The sequence below is a fragment of the Mesoplodon bidens genome, assembly GCF_964165515.1.
Source record: "Mesoplodon bidens genome assembly, chromosome: 12".
Taxonomy (NCBI): domain Eukaryota; kingdom Metazoa; phylum Chordata; class Mammalia; order Artiodactyla; family Ziphiidae; genus Mesoplodon; species Mesoplodon bidens.
In genome coordinates this window covers 26894480-26915861 of record NC_138168.1, presented here as the reverse complement: position 1 = coordinate 26915861, position 21382 = coordinate 26894480, and the positions used below count along the sequence as shown (strand labels likewise).

General features: G+C 43.6%; 2 protein-coding genes across 5 annotated transcripts in view; one reads left to right on the top strand and one right to left on the bottom strand.

Moving 5' to 3' along the window:
- The first annotated feature begins 648 nt into the window (after positions 1 to 648).
- LYRM2 (LYR motif containing 2) lies at positions 649 to 2890 on the top strand. The gene is made up of 3 exons (XM_081250567.1): positions 649 to 728; positions 1421 to 1561; positions 2015 to 2890. Exons 1-3 carry the CDS (start codon positions 684 to 686, stop codon positions 2093 to 2095), a joined length of 267 nt encoding a protein of 88 aa, XP_081106693.1. The 5' UTR covers positions 649 to 683; the 3' UTR covers positions 2096 to 2890.
- A 119-nt stretch (positions 2891 to 3009) lies between these two features.
- The window catches only part of ANKRD6 (ankyrin repeat domain 6), a 213628-nt gene continuing 195255 nt past the window's right edge, over positions 3010 to 21382 (bottom strand). For all 4 annotated transcript variants that reach the window (XM_081250564.1, XM_081250566.1, XM_081250563.1 and 1 more), the window contains 3 exons: positions 8802 to 8915; positions 7965 to 8091; positions 3010 to 6798 (listed from right to left, as the gene is read on the bottom strand). In XM_081250564.1, coding sequence (XP_081106690.1) covers positions 6227 to 6798; positions 7965 to 8091; positions 8802 to 8915 — 813 coding nt within the window. In that variant the 3' untranslated portion in view covers positions 3010 to 6226. The remainder of the gene's footprint in view (positions 6799 to 7964; positions 8092 to 8801; positions 8916 to 21382) is intronic.

Genomic DNA, 21382 nt, shown 5'->3' with positions numbered 1-21382 from the left:
TTTTTTAAAAGTAGGAGGGATTCACTAACACCTTACAGTTAATATAACCTAAGAGCGTAAGGAGTGTGTTGAGGGGAGGATAAAACGATTATAGGGGAAAAAAGCTTAAGGCGTAGGGATGTTTGGTTACTCGTTACTAGTGACACAAAATTCTCAAAACTGCAATGGGACAACCATTTAAAGCCTTGTAACTAAGGACGATCATGAAGACTATACAACGCCAGGAAAAATGCTCGCAGTAGAAAAGAACAGGGACAAGAACGAGAAAAGGAGACGGGCAGAACACACACTTGAAGAGAAATTAACATTTAAATTTTTAGAATTTTTCACTATACGCACTAAACCTCAAACAGAATATACTAGTTTTCTTCCCTCACCCCCCAAATCCTTTCATTTAATGAAACTTAACCACGTGTCAGGAACTGGGCTAAATGCCTCGCCACTATCTCATTCTTACAACAACCTGTGAAGCAGGAACTGCTATCCTGTTTCACGGATGAGCAAACTTAGGCTAAGACAAAGCGAAACTGCCTTGAGCTTCAGTTCCGACTGCCCGACTGCCGGGCTCCCGGAGCCAGCGCAACTGCGGCCGGCCTCCCGGGAAACCGAGCTCGCCCCGCCCCGTCACCGCCCCACTTCCGCCCCTGCGCGCTGGGCCTCTGGCGGACCGCGCTGTGGACGTGATGGCCGCTTCCCGCTTACCCCCAGCGACGCTAACGCTAAAGCAGGTACCAACTCTCCTCGCCGGCCTCTTAGGGCAGCTTTACCGGGTCTGACCTCGATTCTCTACCGCTCCCTGCACCCATTCTATAGAGGGGTCTCGGGGACTACTGGGGGCGGACAACCCTGCGCGCGCCCCACTGATTGGCTCGGGCTGGGGGGGCGGGGCTTCGGGCCGACGGGAAGCGCAAGGGGGTTGGGGCTACTCTCCAGTCCTGGTGCAAGAGGCGGGCCGGGCTCTTGACCTTGAGCCCGGATCCCTCAATGCCTAGTGACTGCGGGAAAGACTGGTCTGCTGCTTGTACTCTTTTTTTGTGTGTGTGTGGTACACGGGCCTCTCACTGTTGTGGCCCCTCCCGTTGCGGAGCACAGGCTCCGGACACGCAGGCTCAGCGGCCATGGCTCACGGGCCCAGCCACACCGCGGCATGTGGGATCTTCCCGGACCGCGCACGAACCCGTGTCCCCTGCATCGGCAGGCGGACTCTCAACCACTGCGCCACCAAGGAAGCCCTGCTTGTACTCTTGATTTTAAGTTTGACAAGGGAGTAAGGAGACAACGCAAACAAACTTCTTGCCGTTTTCTTAAAAGAAAAAAGGTGGTTTTCTTCCCCCTTTTCAAAATTGAGAACCAAAGAGAAAAGAGCCTACCGGGCTGACGATTGTGCAGCTGTAATTGCCATTTCTCCTCCCCTGCACAGTTCGTGAGAAGGCAACAAGTTCTCCTCCTCTACAGAAGGATTTTGCAGGCAATTCGGCAAGTTCCAAATGATTCTGATCGCAAATACCTGAAGGACTGGGCAAGGGAAGAATTCAAAAGAAACAAAAGTGCCACCGAAGAGGTGAGACCAAGATCATGGTGATGGTAGGCCCTGACCCTTTTGTACTGATTAGTGTGTTTTTATAAAAAGTTTGATAGATATCTTGGGATATGTCACTGAGATAGTATATCTTGATCATTGCTCTTGATGTTACTGATTTTTCACTTAACCGATATTTTAAATTTAACAATGTTTGCTATATCTACACTCTACAGTAGCACCACCCAACTTGTCTGTTAAACCACACACACACGAAAAGATAATAAATATTACAGCATGATGGTTTGGGAAGTATGTTTGGGGTGTATGAAAGCATGCCAGACATTGTGTGCCCCTAATTGTTAACTTTTGTCTTTCCTAACGTGCATCAGTGCCAGTTCTCCATATTAGTTCCTAATTTTAACAAATAAAATGGTAGAGCTGTACCTTGTTTAACCAGTTAAAACAGTGACCAGATTTCACTTTCTTCTACAGGATACAATCCGGATGATGATTACTCAAGGCAATATGCAGCTCAAAGAGTTAGAAAAAACACTTGCTTTAACCAGATCTTAACTACAGCATTATTCTGAAAGGTTTTCAAAGTCTCCATGTGTTTAGTTGAGCTTAGGCTCAACAGTGGGTAGCCCAAAGCCAAGTGAAACTATCTGTACATAGAGCCCTTGAGCAAAATATCAGAACATGGAGCATGGCATATCAGAGAGAGCCAAGAAAAGGGCATAAGAGCAATTGTCTTAGCACTGAAAACATACCGTTTATTTTGAAAATGTTCTTGGATATGTCAGCAGTTTTTGGAAGAAGCAAAAACCAGTACAATAGCTAGCACATAAAAAGATGTTCAACACCATTAATCATTAGGAAAATGCAAATCAAAACCACCAAGAGATACTATTTACATCCACTAGAATGGCTATAATTAAAAAGGGAGATAATTGCAAATGTTGGTGAGGATGTGGAGAAACTGGAACCCTTAAACACTGCTGGTGGGACAATAAAATTGTGCAGCCACTTTGGAAAAAAGACTGTCAGTTGCCCAAAAGGTTAAACAGCATTATTCATAATAGCCAAAAAGTAGACAATCCAAATGCCCATCAGCTGATTAATGGATAAGTAAAACGTGGTATACCCATACAATAAAATATTATTTAGCAAACAAAAAGGGATGAAGTACTGATACATGCTACACCTGGATGAACCCTGAAAACATTAAGTGGCCAGTCACAAAAGATCATGTATTGTATGATTCTATTTATATGAATGCACAACTCTGAATATACTAAAATCTACCGAACTGTACATTTTACAGGTATGATATGTGAATTATATCTGAATAAAGCCATTTTTCCCCAACTTTTTGGAAATATAATTGATATATAATGTTGTGTAAGTCAATTAAGCTGTTTTAAAACAATGTGAGGTATAGGGCTGGAGGTGTACTGACCTCAGGAGACACCATGGAGCTTCCTTGGAAAGTCCTTCTGCATTAACCCTCAGGGTTGTTGAGGTATGTTCTTCAGATGTGTTGCATCTGATACTCAAGAGGACTTTCCAAAAAGATCACCACTGGGAATCTAGAACTTTGTAGGAAAAAGAAGAAAGAGAAGTTTAACAAATGCACTGAAGCACCTACCAAGAAGAAGAGGCAACTCCTGGTCAAAACTAATGTGGTTACCTTAATATCCACATGGAAAGTAAAACAAATCATTAATTAAGGAAGCTCCTCAGTGCACTAGGTTCTCCTCCAGTGACAGGAAAAAACAGAGTTTGAAGAATACATTGGAGACAGAAGTTGACTTCAGGACACTTTTGAAAGAGACCAAATTTGTTTAACAGTTAATTTCGTGAAAGTGAAAGCTCATGGAAGAGGCTGGGATTGGCAGTTCACCTACAGAACAAATCTAAAAAGTTAATTCAAGAATCAGAGCAGCATCTGAAAGATGTAGAAAAACTTTTGCAGGATAAACAGTGTCTAGTGTTGGACCATGTGCCATTGGAGAGGTGTAAACCACTGGTGTGACACTAACCGGCATTCCAAGCCACCCTTGCCCTTCCACAGCTCCAGAACCCACAAGACAAAAATAATTCTGAATACTCTGCCACCGGGGGATGGGCTAATCTAAAATGCTTGCATAAGCCAATTTTCAGGTTTTTATATAGATGTACTTTCAGTCAAGCCATCTGATGAACAGAGGGAAAAGCATGTGTGAACAGTTTCTGAACAGAGAACCTTAGACTTACTCTTTTGTGTGGCATGATTGGCAAATACTCAAGTACAGGCTATCTCTAGTAAATCTAAAATCTTGAAGCTAAAAACCATCCTTTTATGAAGTGTAACAAGCAGTGACTTTGATGTTCTTCCTAGCAGCACTGTATGTGGAAGATGTAAGCGCATTTGTGGTTTGTATTTGCAAGACTCAAATACCACAGACTCCCCAAGAAAACCTAATGTGGGGTTTTGTTTTGATTTTGTTTTTTTAAGTGGGTAAAACATGAAAAATTGAATTTTCATCTTCCAGAGACTAAGACTATTCTCGTGGACAAGCTTTTCCCTTCCTCTCTAAAGAACAGTTTAATTTTATTTGTTCACTTACATCTTTGCGTATCTCCTGAATTATAGGCCAAGTCCGTTGTTTAGCCCAAGAGAAGATTTATTTAGCAATTTCTTCTCACATGTGGAACCATGGTCATTAAGATGTTGGCCAGAATAGAATGCTGGTGAAACACATTTTATTCATCATCTTCATCAGTATTTTGGATTAGGCAAATTAACTGGGTGTTCCCTGTAAACTATACTGTTGTTTGAATTCTGAAGTTTTGTTCCTAAAGTTTAAGATGTCTGAATGTTCAACTAATGTATATTAACTACAATAAATCCATCTTTAAACCCCTTATTATAATATCTATTATATTATCTAAATTATTAGAATTTTTTTAAATGCAAAGCTTTCTAGCATGAGAAGTGGCTGAAGCTATTATTTAACATATTGACTGCCCCTGTGTCATTTTTTTTCCCCTTTAAAGTGTGCCACTGAAGTTTTAAATTCGACAAGACGAGCTTACAAACCTGAAAATAAACTTGAGAGAACATCAAATAAATTCCCTGTCCAGGTTTTGTAATGATGACATACATCTACATTTATTAGGAACGCCTAGATCCATAGATTGTCAGTATTTAAAAGAACAAACCAAAAACAACTGAGCTTGATGGGCAGAACACGCAGGGACCAAATGCATACTTTGTTTTTCTGGGTGTTCCCATGTCAAGAAGTCATATTTTCTCTTTGGCTCAATGAGCAAAAGTTCATTCAAAATTACAGACAACAGTTACTTGGTTCCTCTGTTTACAGAAATAGAATCGAGGTTTCTATGCATATATGGAATTTTGAGGAGATGAATATAATGCCACAAGGGACAAGAAGCTTGGAAGATAATTAAATCCAAAGTTTCAACATACTGTTACTTTTGCAACTTTGTATACTCCATAGAGCAGAGTAACATCCACAGTGCTCCCTGAAGCTGGGGAATCCAAGTCCATTTATTGCATTATTTACCTTGACATAGTCGCTACAAAGCAGTGGAAAGCTTTTAAGGTTCTTCAATGACAGAACTCAGTTCAAAATGAAACACTTTCAAGAAACAGCCTTATTTCTTTATAAAATGTAGACCAATAAGCTCACATTCAGAAAGGTACTCTAACTGGCTGTGAATTAGGTTATAGAAATTTCAGGTAATTGCTACGTGAATGTTTTTTCCATTAATCCACTTTAAAATCACTATGATTAATTGTACTGTTTCTTTCTTTTGGCTGAAAGATACAGAAACCATGATCCAATGATTTGAACCTTTCTCCTTTGAGTTCATTGACATTCCCAGCGTTATTAGCCAATTAACCCATTATTTAGATACACTCTGACTTTTCAAAACATTTTACAATATACTGGATCTTGTGACATCATGAAAATCCTTCTCCTCAAAATTTGTTTGGTGAGTTTTCCCTGGTTAAGATGTCAGCATTTTGGGAACTATGAACTTGAGGGAGTTCAGCGTGTCTGTTACAGCTCCTACAGAAAGACACTGTCCAGGCACAGGAGGCATGTTGGTATGAATGACTGCTTGAGTTCAGTGCACAGGGATTCATATTTTTTCTTGCTTTTCATTTACATTATTTCATATCCTGAATATTAGGGTTTAGGCTTACACATCCTTCAGTTTCTTAGCACAGCTCGCTTCATCTGAGCTTTTGAACTTCAGATGAACTTGAGCTGAGGTTTCAAATCTGTAATGAACCTGAAACTAAGCAAGCATCCCCTAGTTTCAGTCTAATTGTTGAAGTCTTCATAACTTCAGGGCATAGGAAGCATGTGTCTGGCACGTTTTAGAAATGAGTGCTTTTTTTAAAAGGCAAGTTCTGCTATGTGTACAAAAACTGACACCTCGGACGTAGCTCTTCTGCAGCTGCAGGACCGGAAATCCTCAGGAATCCTTCCCCCCGCCGCCCTCCCCACGGCATGCAGGATCCTAGTTCCCAGACCAGGGATCGAACCCCAGCCCCCTGCACTGGAAGCACAGAGTCGACCACTGGACCACCAGGGATCGAACCCCTGCCCCCTGCACTGGAAGCACAGAGTCGACCACTGGACCACCAGGGAAGTCCCAGGAATCCTTTCTTGTCCCACTTCCCAGGCCCTAGTTTTCCTTGTGTACCTTAGTCCTTAGTTTAGCAAGTTCCTCCTCTAAACTTTTAATGTGTTCCTCCAGTGTGGCCTTGTCTTGCTGGGCTTTCTGACTGGCTTGGCTTCGTGCTTCTTCAATCTTCCTTTCATACCACTTTTCCATCTGGGTAGAAACAGCCTCAAAGAAATACTGGGTGAGCTCCAGCGCTTGGGAGGTATCTCGAGTATGAGGGCCAGTCTGCTCGCCACCTGCTGCTGGTGGCAGCTGCCCGCAGGTGGTGCTGGCTGCTGGCTGCTGGCCGCGGTGCCTCGTCTGCCCACTTTTCCCAGACTTTTTGGTTTGGGTGCCTCTGTCAACACAGGGCCCAGCCTGCGGGTCGCATTTGGCTGCCTCTTTCAAGGGTAACGAGGCTGTCTGGACCTTGACATTCCTCAGTCGGGAGCCTGTACAGTCCAAGGAAGACAACTCCTGCTGGAGTCTGTGGGCAGCTGTGGAGCTGAGGGCCTTTTCCTTGGGCCTGACCACCTGAGGGGGGCTGTCAGAGGCTGCTACTGGACCTGCGGTCACCACTGACTGATCCACACCTGTTTTGGAAGGAAAACAAAAGTCAGAGCGAATCCGTGTTCATACAGTCACATGGGCTGGCATTTGAGAGTCCCGGGAATCCTGTAAACCAGGCTTCTCAACCATCACCCACCGTGTGCAACTTCTCCTGTCCTTCCCCTCCACTTCTCCCGATTATCATCTTGGCTTGTCAGGCTTTCAGGGATGTTGCGTTAGACACACTGGTGGCATCTAAGCCAAAAACGTTACTGGCCTTTCCTTTAGCCTGTCTCAATCTACACTAAAGGGCTCTGGGTACCATTTCCTGATTGCTAAGGATGACACATCTCACTACTTGTCCTAAAACAGAATTGGGCATTTACTGATCAGAATAAATACCCCCATTCTCTAACTTCCGGGCCCTTTACAGACCATAGCCCCGGTTACTAGTTCCTTGATCCAAGCTCCCACTTGGAGAGGCGGTCCTATTACCTATACCCAGAGCTCCATGATAAGTTCTGTAACTAGTCCTAGTGTGAAAAGTTTGCCCAGGATTTTCCCCACTGTTATGGGCACAAAGAAGACAAAACCACAAATACAGAGATGGCCTATGGTACCATGAAACACGTGACATATCAAAATCCCCCCATGGAGGTCTAATTACTAAGGCTATGAATGTCCTCAACTGATCATCACTGAGTGTAGCCACTGTAGCTAATGTAAAGATGCTCTGGCTCAAAGCATCTCTTATCCAGCCCCTGGGGCAGCTTTGATACATGAACTGTTTTTTAATGAGGCTGTACGGAGTTGGCCAAAGGTAGAGGGCTGATCAAGGACGAGAAGGGGAAAGAGTCACAAGGGCAGGGGCGAGTGCCCTTCTGAGAGGACACACCCTTTCCTCACCCTCATCTTTGGGGTCCAACTCTGACGCCATCAAGATTGCACTGCTATCACGGATCAACAATTCTTTTATTCCTTCATTCAGATATTTCTGAACACTTAAATAGGAGTGCTTTATTACTGTATAGGAACTGTGTATACAGTAGTGAGCAAAGCATGGTCCTTGCCCCTACAGAGTTCACATTATAATCCAGTGTCTCCCGCAGCCCTGTCACACAGACTGCCTTCAGAGGCAGAAGAGAACGTGACCGGGGGGTTTCATCACCTTTGGACGGAAGGGCTCTCTCTGTACGCCGGTGTCGGTTACCTGTGGAGGACTCGCAAGTGGATGGTGTGGATTTAGTCCTGGAGGCCCTAGAATCTCCAGAAAGCTTCAGCTCCAGATTCTGAATCTTTAACATGCACCAAGTTTTTAATTCATCCACCAAGGACATCTAAAAAAACCCCACAAGTTAGTACACAAGTCATCAGGAGACTCTGATACATGGCTTATGAATTAAAACCTCAAGAATGTGGACTTTTCGACTGTGATAGGGTCTTTTCTGGACAAGCCCCAAAGTTTCAGATTACCCGCCTCCCACGGGCCACACGGCCTTCTCTGTTGGCCCTCTGAAGCCCAGGATTCACCCAGCACCCAAGCCAATAGCTAACTATGATCTTCATTAAGTGACTTAGAGACACCTTAGACGCCAACAGCCAAAGCTTCCCACGGCTTCCACACCAAGCACGTCTGGCTGCTAGGCGCATGAACTCACTCACACGCTCGCAAGTACTCATTTCACGTCTGCCGTCTGGGGTGGACCGCAAACTGCCCGAGGGCAGGAACCCAATCTTGTGCAGGCCCAGCAGGGGCGCGATACATAGCAGTGATCCAGGGCGGAGCTCAGCTCTCCAGCACGTTCTACAAACTGCTCCGCCTCCACCTCCTGCCAGCACATTCAGCAGCAAACAGGAACCGAACTCCAGGCTCCTTCCTACTGACTTCATTTCAGGTTATAAAAATGGCACGCTCTTTGATGCCAACGCTTTTAGGGGATCTCGGCCTGGGAGTTTTCAATGATGGGTCCGAGTCCCTTGACCGGGGCGGTGGAGGGGGGAAAGAGTGGCAAATCGCAAGGTCAGCCCGGACAGATCTGGTTTTCACCTGCCGTTTCTCTCCCTCATGCTTCTCTGAGTCCGAGTGCTGCTGCAGGCGGCTCAGGCACTCCGTCCTCTCTGCTGAGAGTCGCTCAACCATCAGCTTGTCCAGAACCCGCATCTAGGATTCAATGGGCAAAGGGCGAGTGACTGAGATGATCTAAGGATGGGACCTGGCATCCTGACTCCCGAGGCGGGCTCAGGAGTACCAAAGCAAGGGCCAGACAGAAGGTAAGCACACCTCCACTCCTCAGCCCAGTCTTTTCCCGTGGCATTCATGGAACTCTGAGTTTTCAGAATTCCTGAGCATGTTTTTGTGTAGGCCAAAGCTTCTTTCTTTTTCTCATTTAAAAGTCCTGAGGGGTTTAAGAGACTATATATACACAGTAAATATACAACTTGAGCCAACACAGTCCTGGTAGGTAAAAGAGAATCTGTATGGGTCTTAGAACGTTATTGCCAAGACTGTTACTGCAAGGAAAAACTATGTCAAGGAGTACGGAGCTACCCCAATTCCCCTCTTTAAAAAATTGTTTTTTTTAATCCCCCTTTCCCTTTTTAAATGTCAGTGGCTGCCCAAGAGGAAATGAAAGAAGCTGAATAGTCAGGGCTTTCGTCCAACTTTCCCAGTGGACAAATCCTCTGGGCCCTTCACTGAAAGTAGTCAAAGCACATGTGAAGAAGGTTGTGGACGGAATTCAAAGGGATTGCTTCAAGGGACTTGGCAGTCCAATGGTTAGGACTCCTCGCTTTCACTGCCAAGGGTGCGGGTTCAATCCCTGGTCGGGCACCACAAGCCGCATGGCCAAAACAAGCAAACAAACAAAAAGGGACTGTTTCAGGGAGTAAATGACTGTCACCTTCCAATCACGTGCCCCTCTGTGCTCCCCCAAGCTGGACACTTCCTGTAGGGCTCTCTCCCAGTGGGGCCACACTCCCACTGCCTGAGAAGGGCCAAAGCAGAGAAGGGAACCGTTGTGAGCGGGAGCCAGCCACGGAGGGCTCAGCGGCAGCTTCCTCTCCTGTCGGGGACACAGCTGATGCTCCACACTCAGATGTTCATAATAAAAAAGCAGCAGCAGTTCTGCAGATGCGGTGAGCACCTCCTGCTTGGTCTCTTCAGCCCTCACATTTTTCTGTGAACTGCTCTTTGCCTGTTTTCTAGGGCTGGCCTTTTCTGCCACCTCCTGCCCCCTGCATGGACGAATGGCTCGGCCGAGAGCACCCAAGTGGATACGCAAATGTGTTCCTGGGGCACAGCTGACTGGTCCGGGCCTGCACACCTGACTCACGCTGGACCAGAGTCCTTCCCCTGAGATCTGGAATTAGGACTAAGATTCTACATCCCAATCTGTCACCTTCTTTGAACCAAAGAGAGGTCCTTGAGACATCCCAGCACTCACCTAATGCATTCCTCTCGGGGCTTGAGCTAGCTGAAGTGACGTTTTATTTACAAAACGGTCGTAACTAATCTATTATGGCTCAAAGATTTTTAAAATGGGCTTTCTATGAAATGCAAATAACCAACCTTAAAAATTTCACCAGTAAACAAGGAAGTAAAAATTAAACAGTCAAATGTCCTTAATCAATTGGGAAAAACTTTAAAAAATGCTAACATTAAATGATGGCAGAAGTTGGAGGCTCAGATACTGCTGGTAGGATATAAATCGGTACAACCTTTCAATTAAGTAGCTTGCCAAAACTTATCAAGAGCCTTAAACATACTCTAAACTTTGGACCCAATTATCCTAATTCTCAGCAAATAACCTCAGAAGCAATCAAAACTTTATGCTCATAAATGTTCACAGCATTTATTTGAGAGAAAAACTATAAGCAACTTCAGTGTTTAGCAAAAGGAATGTTTAAATACATTATGTTGTATTAATATGCTGGAATACTATGAAGCCAAGGACATGGGAAAGTGCTCATGAAGTGAGCATAAAAGTGCTCATAGGGCTTCCCTGGTGGCGCAGTGGTTGGGAATCTGCCTGCTGATGCAGGGGACACAGGTTCGAGCTCTGGTCTGGGAGGATCCCACATGCCGCGGAGCAACTACGCCCGTGAGCCACAGCTACTGAGCCTGCGCGTCTGGAGCCTGTGCTCCGCAGCAGGAGAGGCCACAGCAGTGAGAGGCCCGCGTACCACAAAAAAAAGAAAAAAAAGAAATATATCTTCACAGAGAACTGCTCATATAGAACACCCATTGAACGCTGGCAGAAGACCTCAGACCTCCCAAAAGGCAAGAAACTCCCCCACGTACCTGGGTAGGGCAAAAGAAAAAACAAAAAACAGAGACAAAAGAATTGGGACGGGACCTGCACCAGTGGAAGGGGGCCGTGAAGGAAGAAAGGTTTCCACACACTAGAAGCCCCTTCGCGGGCGGAGACTGCGGGTGTCGGAGGGTTGAAGCTTCAGAGCCGCGGAGGAGAGCACAGCAACAGGGGTGTGGAGGGCAAAGCGGAGAGATTCCCGCACAGAGGATTGGTGCTGACAGGGACTCACCAGCCCGAGAGGCTTGTCTGCTCGCCCGCCGGGGCGGACGGGGCTGGGAGCTGAGGCTCGGGCTTCAGTCGGAGCGCAGGGAGAGGACTGGGGTTGGCGGCATGAACACAGCCTGAAGGGGGCTAGTGCGCCACGGCTAGCCGGGAGGGAGTCCGGGAAAAGGTCTGGAGCTGCCGAAGAAGAGACTTTTTCTTCCCTCTTTGTTTCCTGGTGCGCGAGGAGAGGGGATTAAGAGCGCCACTTAAAGGAGCTCCAGAGACGGGCGCGAGCCGCGGCTAACAGCGCGGACCCCAGAGACGGGCATGAGACGCTAAGGCTGCTGCTGCCGCCACCAAGAAGCCTGTGTGCGAGCACAGGTCACTATCCACACCTCCCTTCCGGGGAGCCTGTGCAGCCAGCCACTGCCAGGGTCCTGGGATCCAGGGACAACTTGCCCGGGAGAACGCACGGCGCGCCTCAGGCTGGTGCAACGTCACGCCGGCCTCTGCCGCTGCAAGCTCACCCCACACTCCGTACCCCTCCCTCCCCGCGGCTTGAGTGAGCCAGAGTCCCCGTATCAGCTGCTCCTCTAACCCCGTCCTGTCTCAGCTAAGAACAAATGCCCTCAGGCGACCTACATGCAGAGGCGGGGCCAAATACAAAGCTGAGCCCCAGGAGCTGTGAGAACAAAGAAGAGAAAGGAAATGTCTCCCAGCAGCCTCAGGAGCAGCGGATTAAGCCCCACAATCAACTTGATATACCCTGCATCTGTGGAATACATGAATAGACAATGAATCATCCCAAATTGAGGAGGTGGACTTTGGGAGCAAGATACATTATTTTTTCCCCCTTTTCTCATTTTGTGAGTGTGTATGTGTATGCTTCTGTGTGAGATTTTGTCTGTATAGCTTTGCTTTCACCATTTGTCCTAGGGATCTATCTGTTTTTGTTTTTTCTTTTACTTAAAAAAAATTTTTTTCTTAATCATTATTTTTTATTTTAGTAACTTTATTTTATTTTATTTTATCCTCTTTCTTTCTACTTTTTCTCCCTTTTATTCTGAGCCGTCTGGATGAACGGGTCTTGGTGCTACAGCCAGGAGTCAGTGCTGTACCACTGAGGTGGGAGAGCCAACTTCAGGACACTGGTCCACAAGAGACCTCCCAGCTCCACGTAATATCAAATGGCGAAAATCTCCCAGAGATCTCCATCTCAACGCCAGCACCCAGCTTCACTCAATGACAAGCAAGTTACAGTGCTGGACACCCTATGCCAAACAACTAGCAAGACAGGAACACAACCCCAGCCATTAGCAGAGAGGCTGCCTAAAAGCATAATAAATCCACAGACACCCCAAAACACACCACCAGACGTGGACCTGCCCACCAGAAAGACAAGATCCAGCCTCATCCACCAGAACACAGGCACTAGTCCCCTCCACCAGGAAGCCTACACAACCCAATAAACCAGTTTTAGCCACTGGGGACAGACAACAAAAACAACGGGAACTATGAACCTGAAGCCTGAAAAGGAGACCCCAAACACAGTAAGATAAGCAAAATGAGAAGACAGAAAAACACACAGCTGATGAAGGAGCAAGGTAAAAACCCACCAGACCTAATAAATGAAGAGGAAATAGGCAGTCTACCTGAAAAAGAACTCAGAATAATGATAGTAAAGATGATCCAAAATCTTGGAAATAGAATAGACAAAATGCAAGAAACATTTAACAAGGAACTAGAAGAACTGAAGAGGAAACAAGCAATGATGAACAACACAATAAATGAAATTAAAAATACTCTAGATGGGATCAATAGCAGAATAACTGAGGCAGAAGAACGGATAAGTGACCTGGAAGATAAAATAGTGGAAATAACTACTGCAGAGCAGAATAAATAAAAAGAATGAAAACAACTGAGGACAGTCTCAGAGACCTCTGGGACAACATTAAACGCACCAACATTCGAATTACAGGAGTCCCAGAAGAAGAAGAGAAAAAGAAAGGGACTGAGAAAATACTTGAAGAGATTATAGTTGAAAACTTCCCTAATATGGGAGAGAAAATACTTAATCAAGTCCAGGAAGCACAGAGAGTCCCATACAGAATAAATCCAAGGAGAAACACACCAAGACACATATTAAACTATCAAAAATTAAATAAGAAAAAAACATATTAAAAGCAGCAAGGGAAAAACAACAAATAACACACAAGAGAATCCCCATAAGGTTAACAGATGATCTTCCAGCAGAAACTCTGCAAGCCAGAAGGGAGTGGAGGACATATTTAAAGTGATGAAGGAGAAAAACCTACAACCAAGATTACTCTACCCAGCAAGGATCTCATTCAGATTTGATGGAGAAATTAAAACCTTTAGAGACAAGCAAAAGCTAGGCGAGTTCAGCACCACCAAATCAGCTGTACAAATGCTAAAGGAACTTCTCTAGGCAAGAAACACAAGAGAAGGAAAAGACCTACAATAACAAACCCAAAACAATTAAGAAAATGGGAATAGGAACATACATATCAATAATTACCTTAAATGTAAATGGATTAAATGGTCCCACCAAAAGACACAGACTGGCTGAATGGATACAAAAACAAGACCCATATATATGCTGTCTACAAGAGACCCACTTCAGACCTAGAGACACATACAGACTGAAAGTGAGGGCATGGAAAAAGATATTCCATGCAAATGGAAATCAAAAGAAAGCTGGAGGAGGAATTCTCATATCAGACAAAATAGTCTTTAAAATAAAGACTATTACAAGAGACAAAGAAGGACACTACATAACGATAAAGGGGTCAATCCAAGAAGAAGATATAACAATTGTAAATATTTATGCACCCAACACAGGAGCACCTCAATACATAAGGCAAATACTAACAGCCATAAAAGGGGAAATCGACAGTAACACAATCATAGTAGGGGACTTTAACACCCCACTTTCACCAATGGACAGATCATCCAAAATGAAAATAAATAAGGACTCACAAGCTATACATGTTACATTAAACATGATTGACTTAATTGATATTTATAGGATTTTCCATCCAAAAACAACAAAATACACCTTTTTGTCAAGTGCTCATGGAACATTCTCCAGGATAGATCATATCTTGAGTCACAAATCAAGCCTTGGAAAATTTAAGAAAGCTGAAATTGTATCAAGTATCTTTTCTGACCACAACGCTATGAGACTAGATATCAATTACAGGAAAATATCTCTAAAAAATACAAACACATGGAGGCTAAACAATAAACTACTTAAGAACGAAGTGATCACTGATGAAATCAAAGAGGAAATCAAAAAATACCTAGAAATAAGTGACAATGGAGACATGATGACCCAAAACCTATGGGATGCAGCAAAAACAGTTCTAAGAGGGAAGTTTATAGCAAAACAATCCTACCTTAAGAAACAGGAAACATCTCGAGTAAACAAGCTAACCTTGCACCTAAAGCAATTAGAGAAAGAAGGAAAAAACCCCCTGAAAGTTAGCAGAAGGAAAGAAATCATAAAGATCAGACCAGAAATAAATGAAAAAGAAATGAAGGAAACGATAGCAAAGATCAATAAAACTAAAAGCTGGTTCTTTCAGAAGATAAACAAAATGGATAAACCATTAGCCAAACAAATCAAGAAAAAAAGGGAGAAGACTCAAATCAATAGAATTAGAAATGAAAAAGGAGAAGTAACAACTGGCACTGCAGAAATACAAAGGATCATGAGAGATTACTACAAGCAACTCTATGCCAATAAAATGGACAACCTGGAAGAAATAGACAAATTCTTAGAAATGCACAACCTGCTAAGACTCAATCAGGAAGAAATACAAAATATGAACAGACCAATCACAAGCACTGAAATTGAAACTGTGATTAAAAATCTTCCAACAAACACCCAGGACCAGATGGCTTCACAGGCGAATTTTATCAAACATTTGGAGAAGAGCTAACACCTATCCTTCTCAAACTCTTCCAAAATATAGCAGAGGGATGAACACTCCCAAACTCATTCTATGAGGCCACCATCACCTTGATACCAAAACCAGACAAGAATGTCACAAAGAAAGAAAACTACAGGCCAATGTCACTGAGGAACATAGATGCAAAAATCCTCAACAAAATAATGGTAAACAGAATCCAACAGCACATTAAAAGGATCATACACCATGAACAAGTGGGGTTTATTCCAGGAATGCAAGGATTCTGCAATATACGCAAATCAATCAACGTGATACACCATATTAACAAATTGAAGGAGAAAAACCATATGATCATCTCAATAGATGCAGAGAAAGCTTTCGACAAAATTCAACACCCATTTAGGATAAAAACCCTGCAGAAAGTAGGCATAGAGGGAAATTTCCTCAACATAATAAAGGCCATATATGACAAACCCACAGCCAACATCGTCCTCAATGGTGAAAAACTGAAACCATTTCCACTAAGATCAGGAACAAGGCAAGGTTGCCCACTCTCACAACTCTTATTCAACATACTTTTGGAACTTTTAGCCACAGCAATCAGAGAAGAAAATAAAAGCAATCCAAATCGGAAAAGAAGAAGTAAAGCTGTGACTGTTTGCAGATGACATGATACTATACACAGAGAATCCTAAAGATGCTACCAGAAAACTACCAGAGCTAATCAATGAATTTGGTAAAGTAGCAGGATACAAAATTAATGCACAGAAATCTCTGGCATTCCTGTATACTAATGATGAAAAATCTGAAAGTGAAATCAAGAAAACACTCCCATTTACCATTGCAACAAAAAGAATAAAATATCTAGGAATAAACCTACCTAAGGACACAAAAGACCTGTATGCAGAAAATTATAAGACACTGATGAAAGAAATTAAAGATGATACAAATAGATGGAGAGATAGACCATGTTCGTGGATTGGAAGAATCAACATTGTGAAAATGACTCTACTACCCAAAGCAATCTACACATTCAATGCAATCCCTATCAAACTACCACTGGCATTTTTGACAGAACTAGGACAAAAAATTTCACAATTTGTATGGAAACACAAAAGACGCCGAATAACCAAAGTAATCTTGAGAACGAAAAACGGAGCTGGAAGAATCAGGCTCCCTGACTTCAGACTATACTACAAAGCTACAGTAATCAAGACAGTGTGGTACCAGCACAAAAAATGAAAGATAGATCAATGGAACAAGATAGAAAGCCCAGAGATAAACCCACGCACATGTGGTCACGTTATCTTTGATAAGGGAGGCAGGATTGTACAGTGGAGAAAGGACAGCCTCTTCAATAAGTGGTGCTGGGAAAACTGGACAGGTACATGTAAAAGCATGAGATTAGATCACTCCCTAACACCATACACAAAAATAAGCTCAAAATGGATTAAAGATCTAAATGTAAGGCCAGAAACTACCAAACTGTTAGAGGAAAACATAGGCAGAAAACTCTATGACATACATCACAGCAAGATCCTTTTGGACCCACTCCTAGAGAAATGGAGATAAAAACAAAAATCAACAAATGGGACCTAATGAAACTTCAAAGCTTTTGCACAGCAAAGGAAACCATAAACAAGACCAAAAGACAACCCTCAGAATGGGAGAAAATATTTGCAAATGAAGCAACTGACAAAGGATTAATCTCCAAAATTTATAAGCAGCTCATGCAGCTCAATAACAAAAAAACAAACAACCCAATCCAAAAATGGGCAGAAGACCTAAATAGACACCTCTCCGAAGAAGATAAACAGACTGCCAGCAAACACATGAAAGAATGCTCAACATCATTAATCATTAGAGAAAGGCAAATCAAAAATACAATGAGATATCATCTCACACCAGTCAAAATGGCCATCATCAAAAAATCTAGAAACAATAAATGCTGGAGAGGGTGCAGAAAAAAGGGAACACTCTTACACTGCTGGTGGGAATGTGAATTGGTACAGCCACTACGGAGAACAGAATGGGGCTTCCATAAAAAACTAAAAATAGAACTACCATATGACCCAGTAATCCCACTACTGGGCATATACCTTGAGAAAACCATAATTCAAAAAGAGTCGTGTACCAAAATGTTCATTGCAGCTCTATTTACAATAGCCCAGAGGTGGAAACAACCTAAGTGTCCATCATCGGATGAATGGATAAAGAAGATGTGGCACATATATACAGTGGAATATTACTCAGCCATAAAAAGAAACGAAATTGAGCTATTTGTAATGAGGTGCATAGACCTAGAGTCTGTCTTACAGAGTGAAGTAAGTCAGAAAGAGAAAGACAAATACCGTATGCTAACACATATATATGGAATTTAAGGGAAAAAATGTCACGAATAACCTAGGGGTAAGATGGGAATAAAGACACAGACCTACTAGAGAATGGACTTGAGGATATGGGGGGGGAAGGGTAAGCTGTGACAAAGGGAGAGAGAGGCATGGACATAATATACACTACTAAACGTAAGGTAGATAGTTACTGGGAAGCAGCCGCATAGCACGGAGAGATCAGCTCGGTGCTTTGTGACTGCCTGGAGGAGTGGGATAGGGAGGGAGACGCAAGAGGGAGGAGATATGGGAACATATCTATATGTATAACTGATTCGCTCTGTTATAAAGCAGAAACTAACACACCATTGTAAAGCAATTATACTCCAATAAAGATATTAAAAAAAAAATCTTCCAACAAACAAGAGCCCAGGACCAGATGGCTTCTATCAAACATTTGGAGAAGAGCTAACACCTATCCTTCTCAAATTCTTCCAAAATATAGCAGAGGAAGGAACACTCCCAAACTCATTCTACGAGGCCACCATCACCCTGATACCAAAACCAGACAAGGATGTCACAAAGAAAGAAAACTACAGGCCAGTATCACTGATGAACATAGATGCAAAAATCCTCAACCAAATACTAGCAAACAGAATCCAACAGCACATTACAAGGATCATACACCATGATCAAGTGGGGTTTATTCCAGGAATGCAAGGATTCTGCAATATACGCAAATCAATCAACGTGATACACCATATTAACAAATTGAAGGAGAAAAACCATATGATCATCTCAATAGATGCAGAGAAAGGTTTTGACAAAATTCAACACCCACTTATGATAAAAATCCTGCAGAAAGTAGGCATAGAGGGAACTTTCCTCAACCTAATAAAGGCCTTCTATGACAAACCCACAGCCAACATCATCCTCAATGGTGAAAAACTGAAAGCATTTCAACTAAGATCAGGAACAAGACAAGGTTGCCCACTCTCACCACTCTTATTCAACATAGTTTTGGAAGTTTTAGCCACAGCAATCAGAGAAGAAAAGGAAATAAAAGGAATCCAAATCGGAAATGAAGAAGTAATGCTGTCACTGTTTGCAGATGAATGATACTATACATAGAGAATCCTAAAGATGCTACCAGAAAACTACTAGAGCTAATCAATGAAGTTGGTAAAGTAGCAGGATACAAAATTATTGCACAGAAATCTCTCGCATTCCTATACACTAATGATGAAAAATCTGAAAGGGAAATCAAGAAAACACTCCCATTTATCATTGCAACAAAAAGAATAAAATATCTAGGAATAAACCTACCTATAAAGACAAAAGACCTGTATGCAGAAAATTGTAGGACACTGATGAAAGAAATTAAAGATGATACAAATAGATGGAGAGATATGCCATGTTCCTGGATTGGAAGAATCAACATTGTGAAAATGACTCTGCTGCCCAGGGCAATCTGCGGATTCGGTGCAATCCCTATCAAACTACCACTGGCATTTTTCACAGAACTCGAACAAAAAATTTCACAATTTGTATGGAAACACAAGGGACCCCGAATAGCCAAAGCAATCTTGAGAATGAAAAACGGAGCTGGAGGAATCAGGCTCCCTGACTTCAGACTATACTGCGGAGCTGTAGTGGTCAGGACAGTATGGTACTGGCACAAAAACAGAGATATGGATCAGCGGAACAGGATAGAAAGCCCAGAGATAAACCCAAGCACTTATGGTCACCTTATCTTTGATAAAGGAGGCAGGAATATACAGTGGAGAAAGGACAGCCTCTTCAATAAGTGGTGCTGGGAAAACTGGACAGCTACATGTAAAAGGATGAGATTAGAACACTCCCTAACATCATACACAAAAATAAGTTCAGAATGGATTGAAGACCTAAATATAAGGCCAGAAACTATCGAGCTCTTAGAGGAGAACATGGGCAGAACACTATGACATAAATCACAGCGGGGTCCTTTTTGACTCACCTCCTAGAGAAATGGAAATAGAAACAAAAATAAAAAAATGGGACCTAATGAAACTTCGGAGCTTTTGCACAGCAAAGGAAACCATAAACAAGACCAAAAGACAACCCTCAGAATGGGAGAAAATATTTGCAAACGAAGCAACTGACAAATAATTAATCTCCAAGATTTACGGCCAGCTCCTGCAGCTCAAAAACAAAGGAGCAAACAGCCCAATCCAAAGATGGGCAGAAAACCTAGGTAGGCATTTCTCCAAGGAAGATGTACAGATTGCCAACAAACATATGAAAGAATGCTCAACATCATTAAATATTAGGGAAATGCAAATCAAAACTACAATGAGATATCATCTCACACCAGCCAGAATGGCCATCATCAAAAAATCTGGAAACAATGAATGCTGGAGAGGGTGTGGAGAAAAGGGAACCCTCTTGCACTGCTGGTGGGAATGTGAATTGGTACAGCCACTGTGGAGAACGGTATGGAGGTTCCTTAAAAAACTACAAACAGAACTACCATATGACCCAGCAATCCCACTGCTGGGCATATACCCTGAGAAAACCATAGTTCAAAAAGAGTCATGTACCACAATGTTCATTGCAGATCTATTTACAATAGCCAGGAGATGGAGACAACCTAAGTGTCCATCATCGGATGAATGGATAAGGAAGATGTGGTGCATGTATACGATGGAATGTTGCTCAGCCATAAAAAGAAACAAAATTGAGTTGACTGTGGTGAGGTGGATGGACCTAGAGTCTGTCATGCAGAGTGAAGTAAGTCAGAAAGAGAAAGACAAATACCGTATGCTAACACATATATATGGAATCCAAGGGGAAAAAAATATCATGAAGAACCTAGGGGTAAGACGGTAATAAAGTCACAGACCTACTAGAGAATGAACTTGAGGATATGGGGAGGGGGAAGGGTAACCTGTGACAAAGTGAGAGAGTGGCATGGACATATATACACTACCAAATGTAAAATAGATAGCTAGTGGGAAGCAGCCGCATAGCACAGGGAGATCAGCTCGGTGCTTTGTGACCACCTGGATGGGTGGGATGGGGAGGGTGGGAGAAGGGAAGATGCGGCAGAGAGGAGATGTGGGATCGTGTGTGTGTGTATAACTGATTCACTTTGTTACGGGGCACACCATTGTGAAGCAACCGTACTCAAATGAACATGTAAAAAAAATAAATAAATAAATACATCTATACGTGGAACTGCTCCTATAGGACACCCACTGAATGCTGGCAGAGACCTCAGACCTCCCAAAAGGGAAGAAACTCCCCACGTACCTGGGTAGGGCAAAAGAAAAAACAAAAAACAGACAAAAGAATAGGGACAGGACCTGCACCAGTGGGAGGGAGCTGTGACGAGGAAAGGTTTCCACACACTAGAAGCCCGTTCGTGGGCGGAGACAGCGGGGGGGAAGCTTCGGAGCTGCAGAAGAGAGCGCAGCCACAGGGGTGCGGAGAGCAAAGCGGAGAGATTCCCGCACAGAGGATCAGTGCTGATCGGCACTCACCAGCCCGAGAGGCTTGTCTGCTCGCCCGCTGGGGTGGGCGGGGCCTGCGAGCTGAGGCCCGGGCTTCGGTCGGAGCGCAGGGAGAGGACTGGGGTTGGCGGCATGAACACAGCCTGAAGGGGGCTAGTGCGCCACGGCTAGCCGGGAGGGAGACCGGGAAGGAGTCTGGAGCTGCCAAAGAGGCAAGAGACTTTTTCTTCCCTCTTTGTTTCCTGGTGCGCGAGGAGAGGGGATTAAGAGTGCCACTTAAAGGAGCTCCAGAGACGGGCGCGAGCCGCGGCTAACAGCACGGACCCCAGAGACGGGCATGAGACGCTAAGGCTGC

Coding starts and splice junctions, on each gene's coding strand:
- LYRM2 (XM_081250567.1), top strand. CDS start 684: ATGGCCGCTTCCCGCTTACCCCCAGCGACGCTAACGCTAAAGCAG. Junction 729..1,420: donor CGACGCTAACGCTAAAGCAG/GTACCAACTCTC, acceptor TCCCCTGCACAG/TTCGTGAGAAGGCAACAAGT. Junction 1,562..2,014: donor ACAAAAGTGCCACCGAAGAG/GTGAGACCAAGA, acceptor TTTCTTCTACAG/GATACAATCCGGATGATGAT.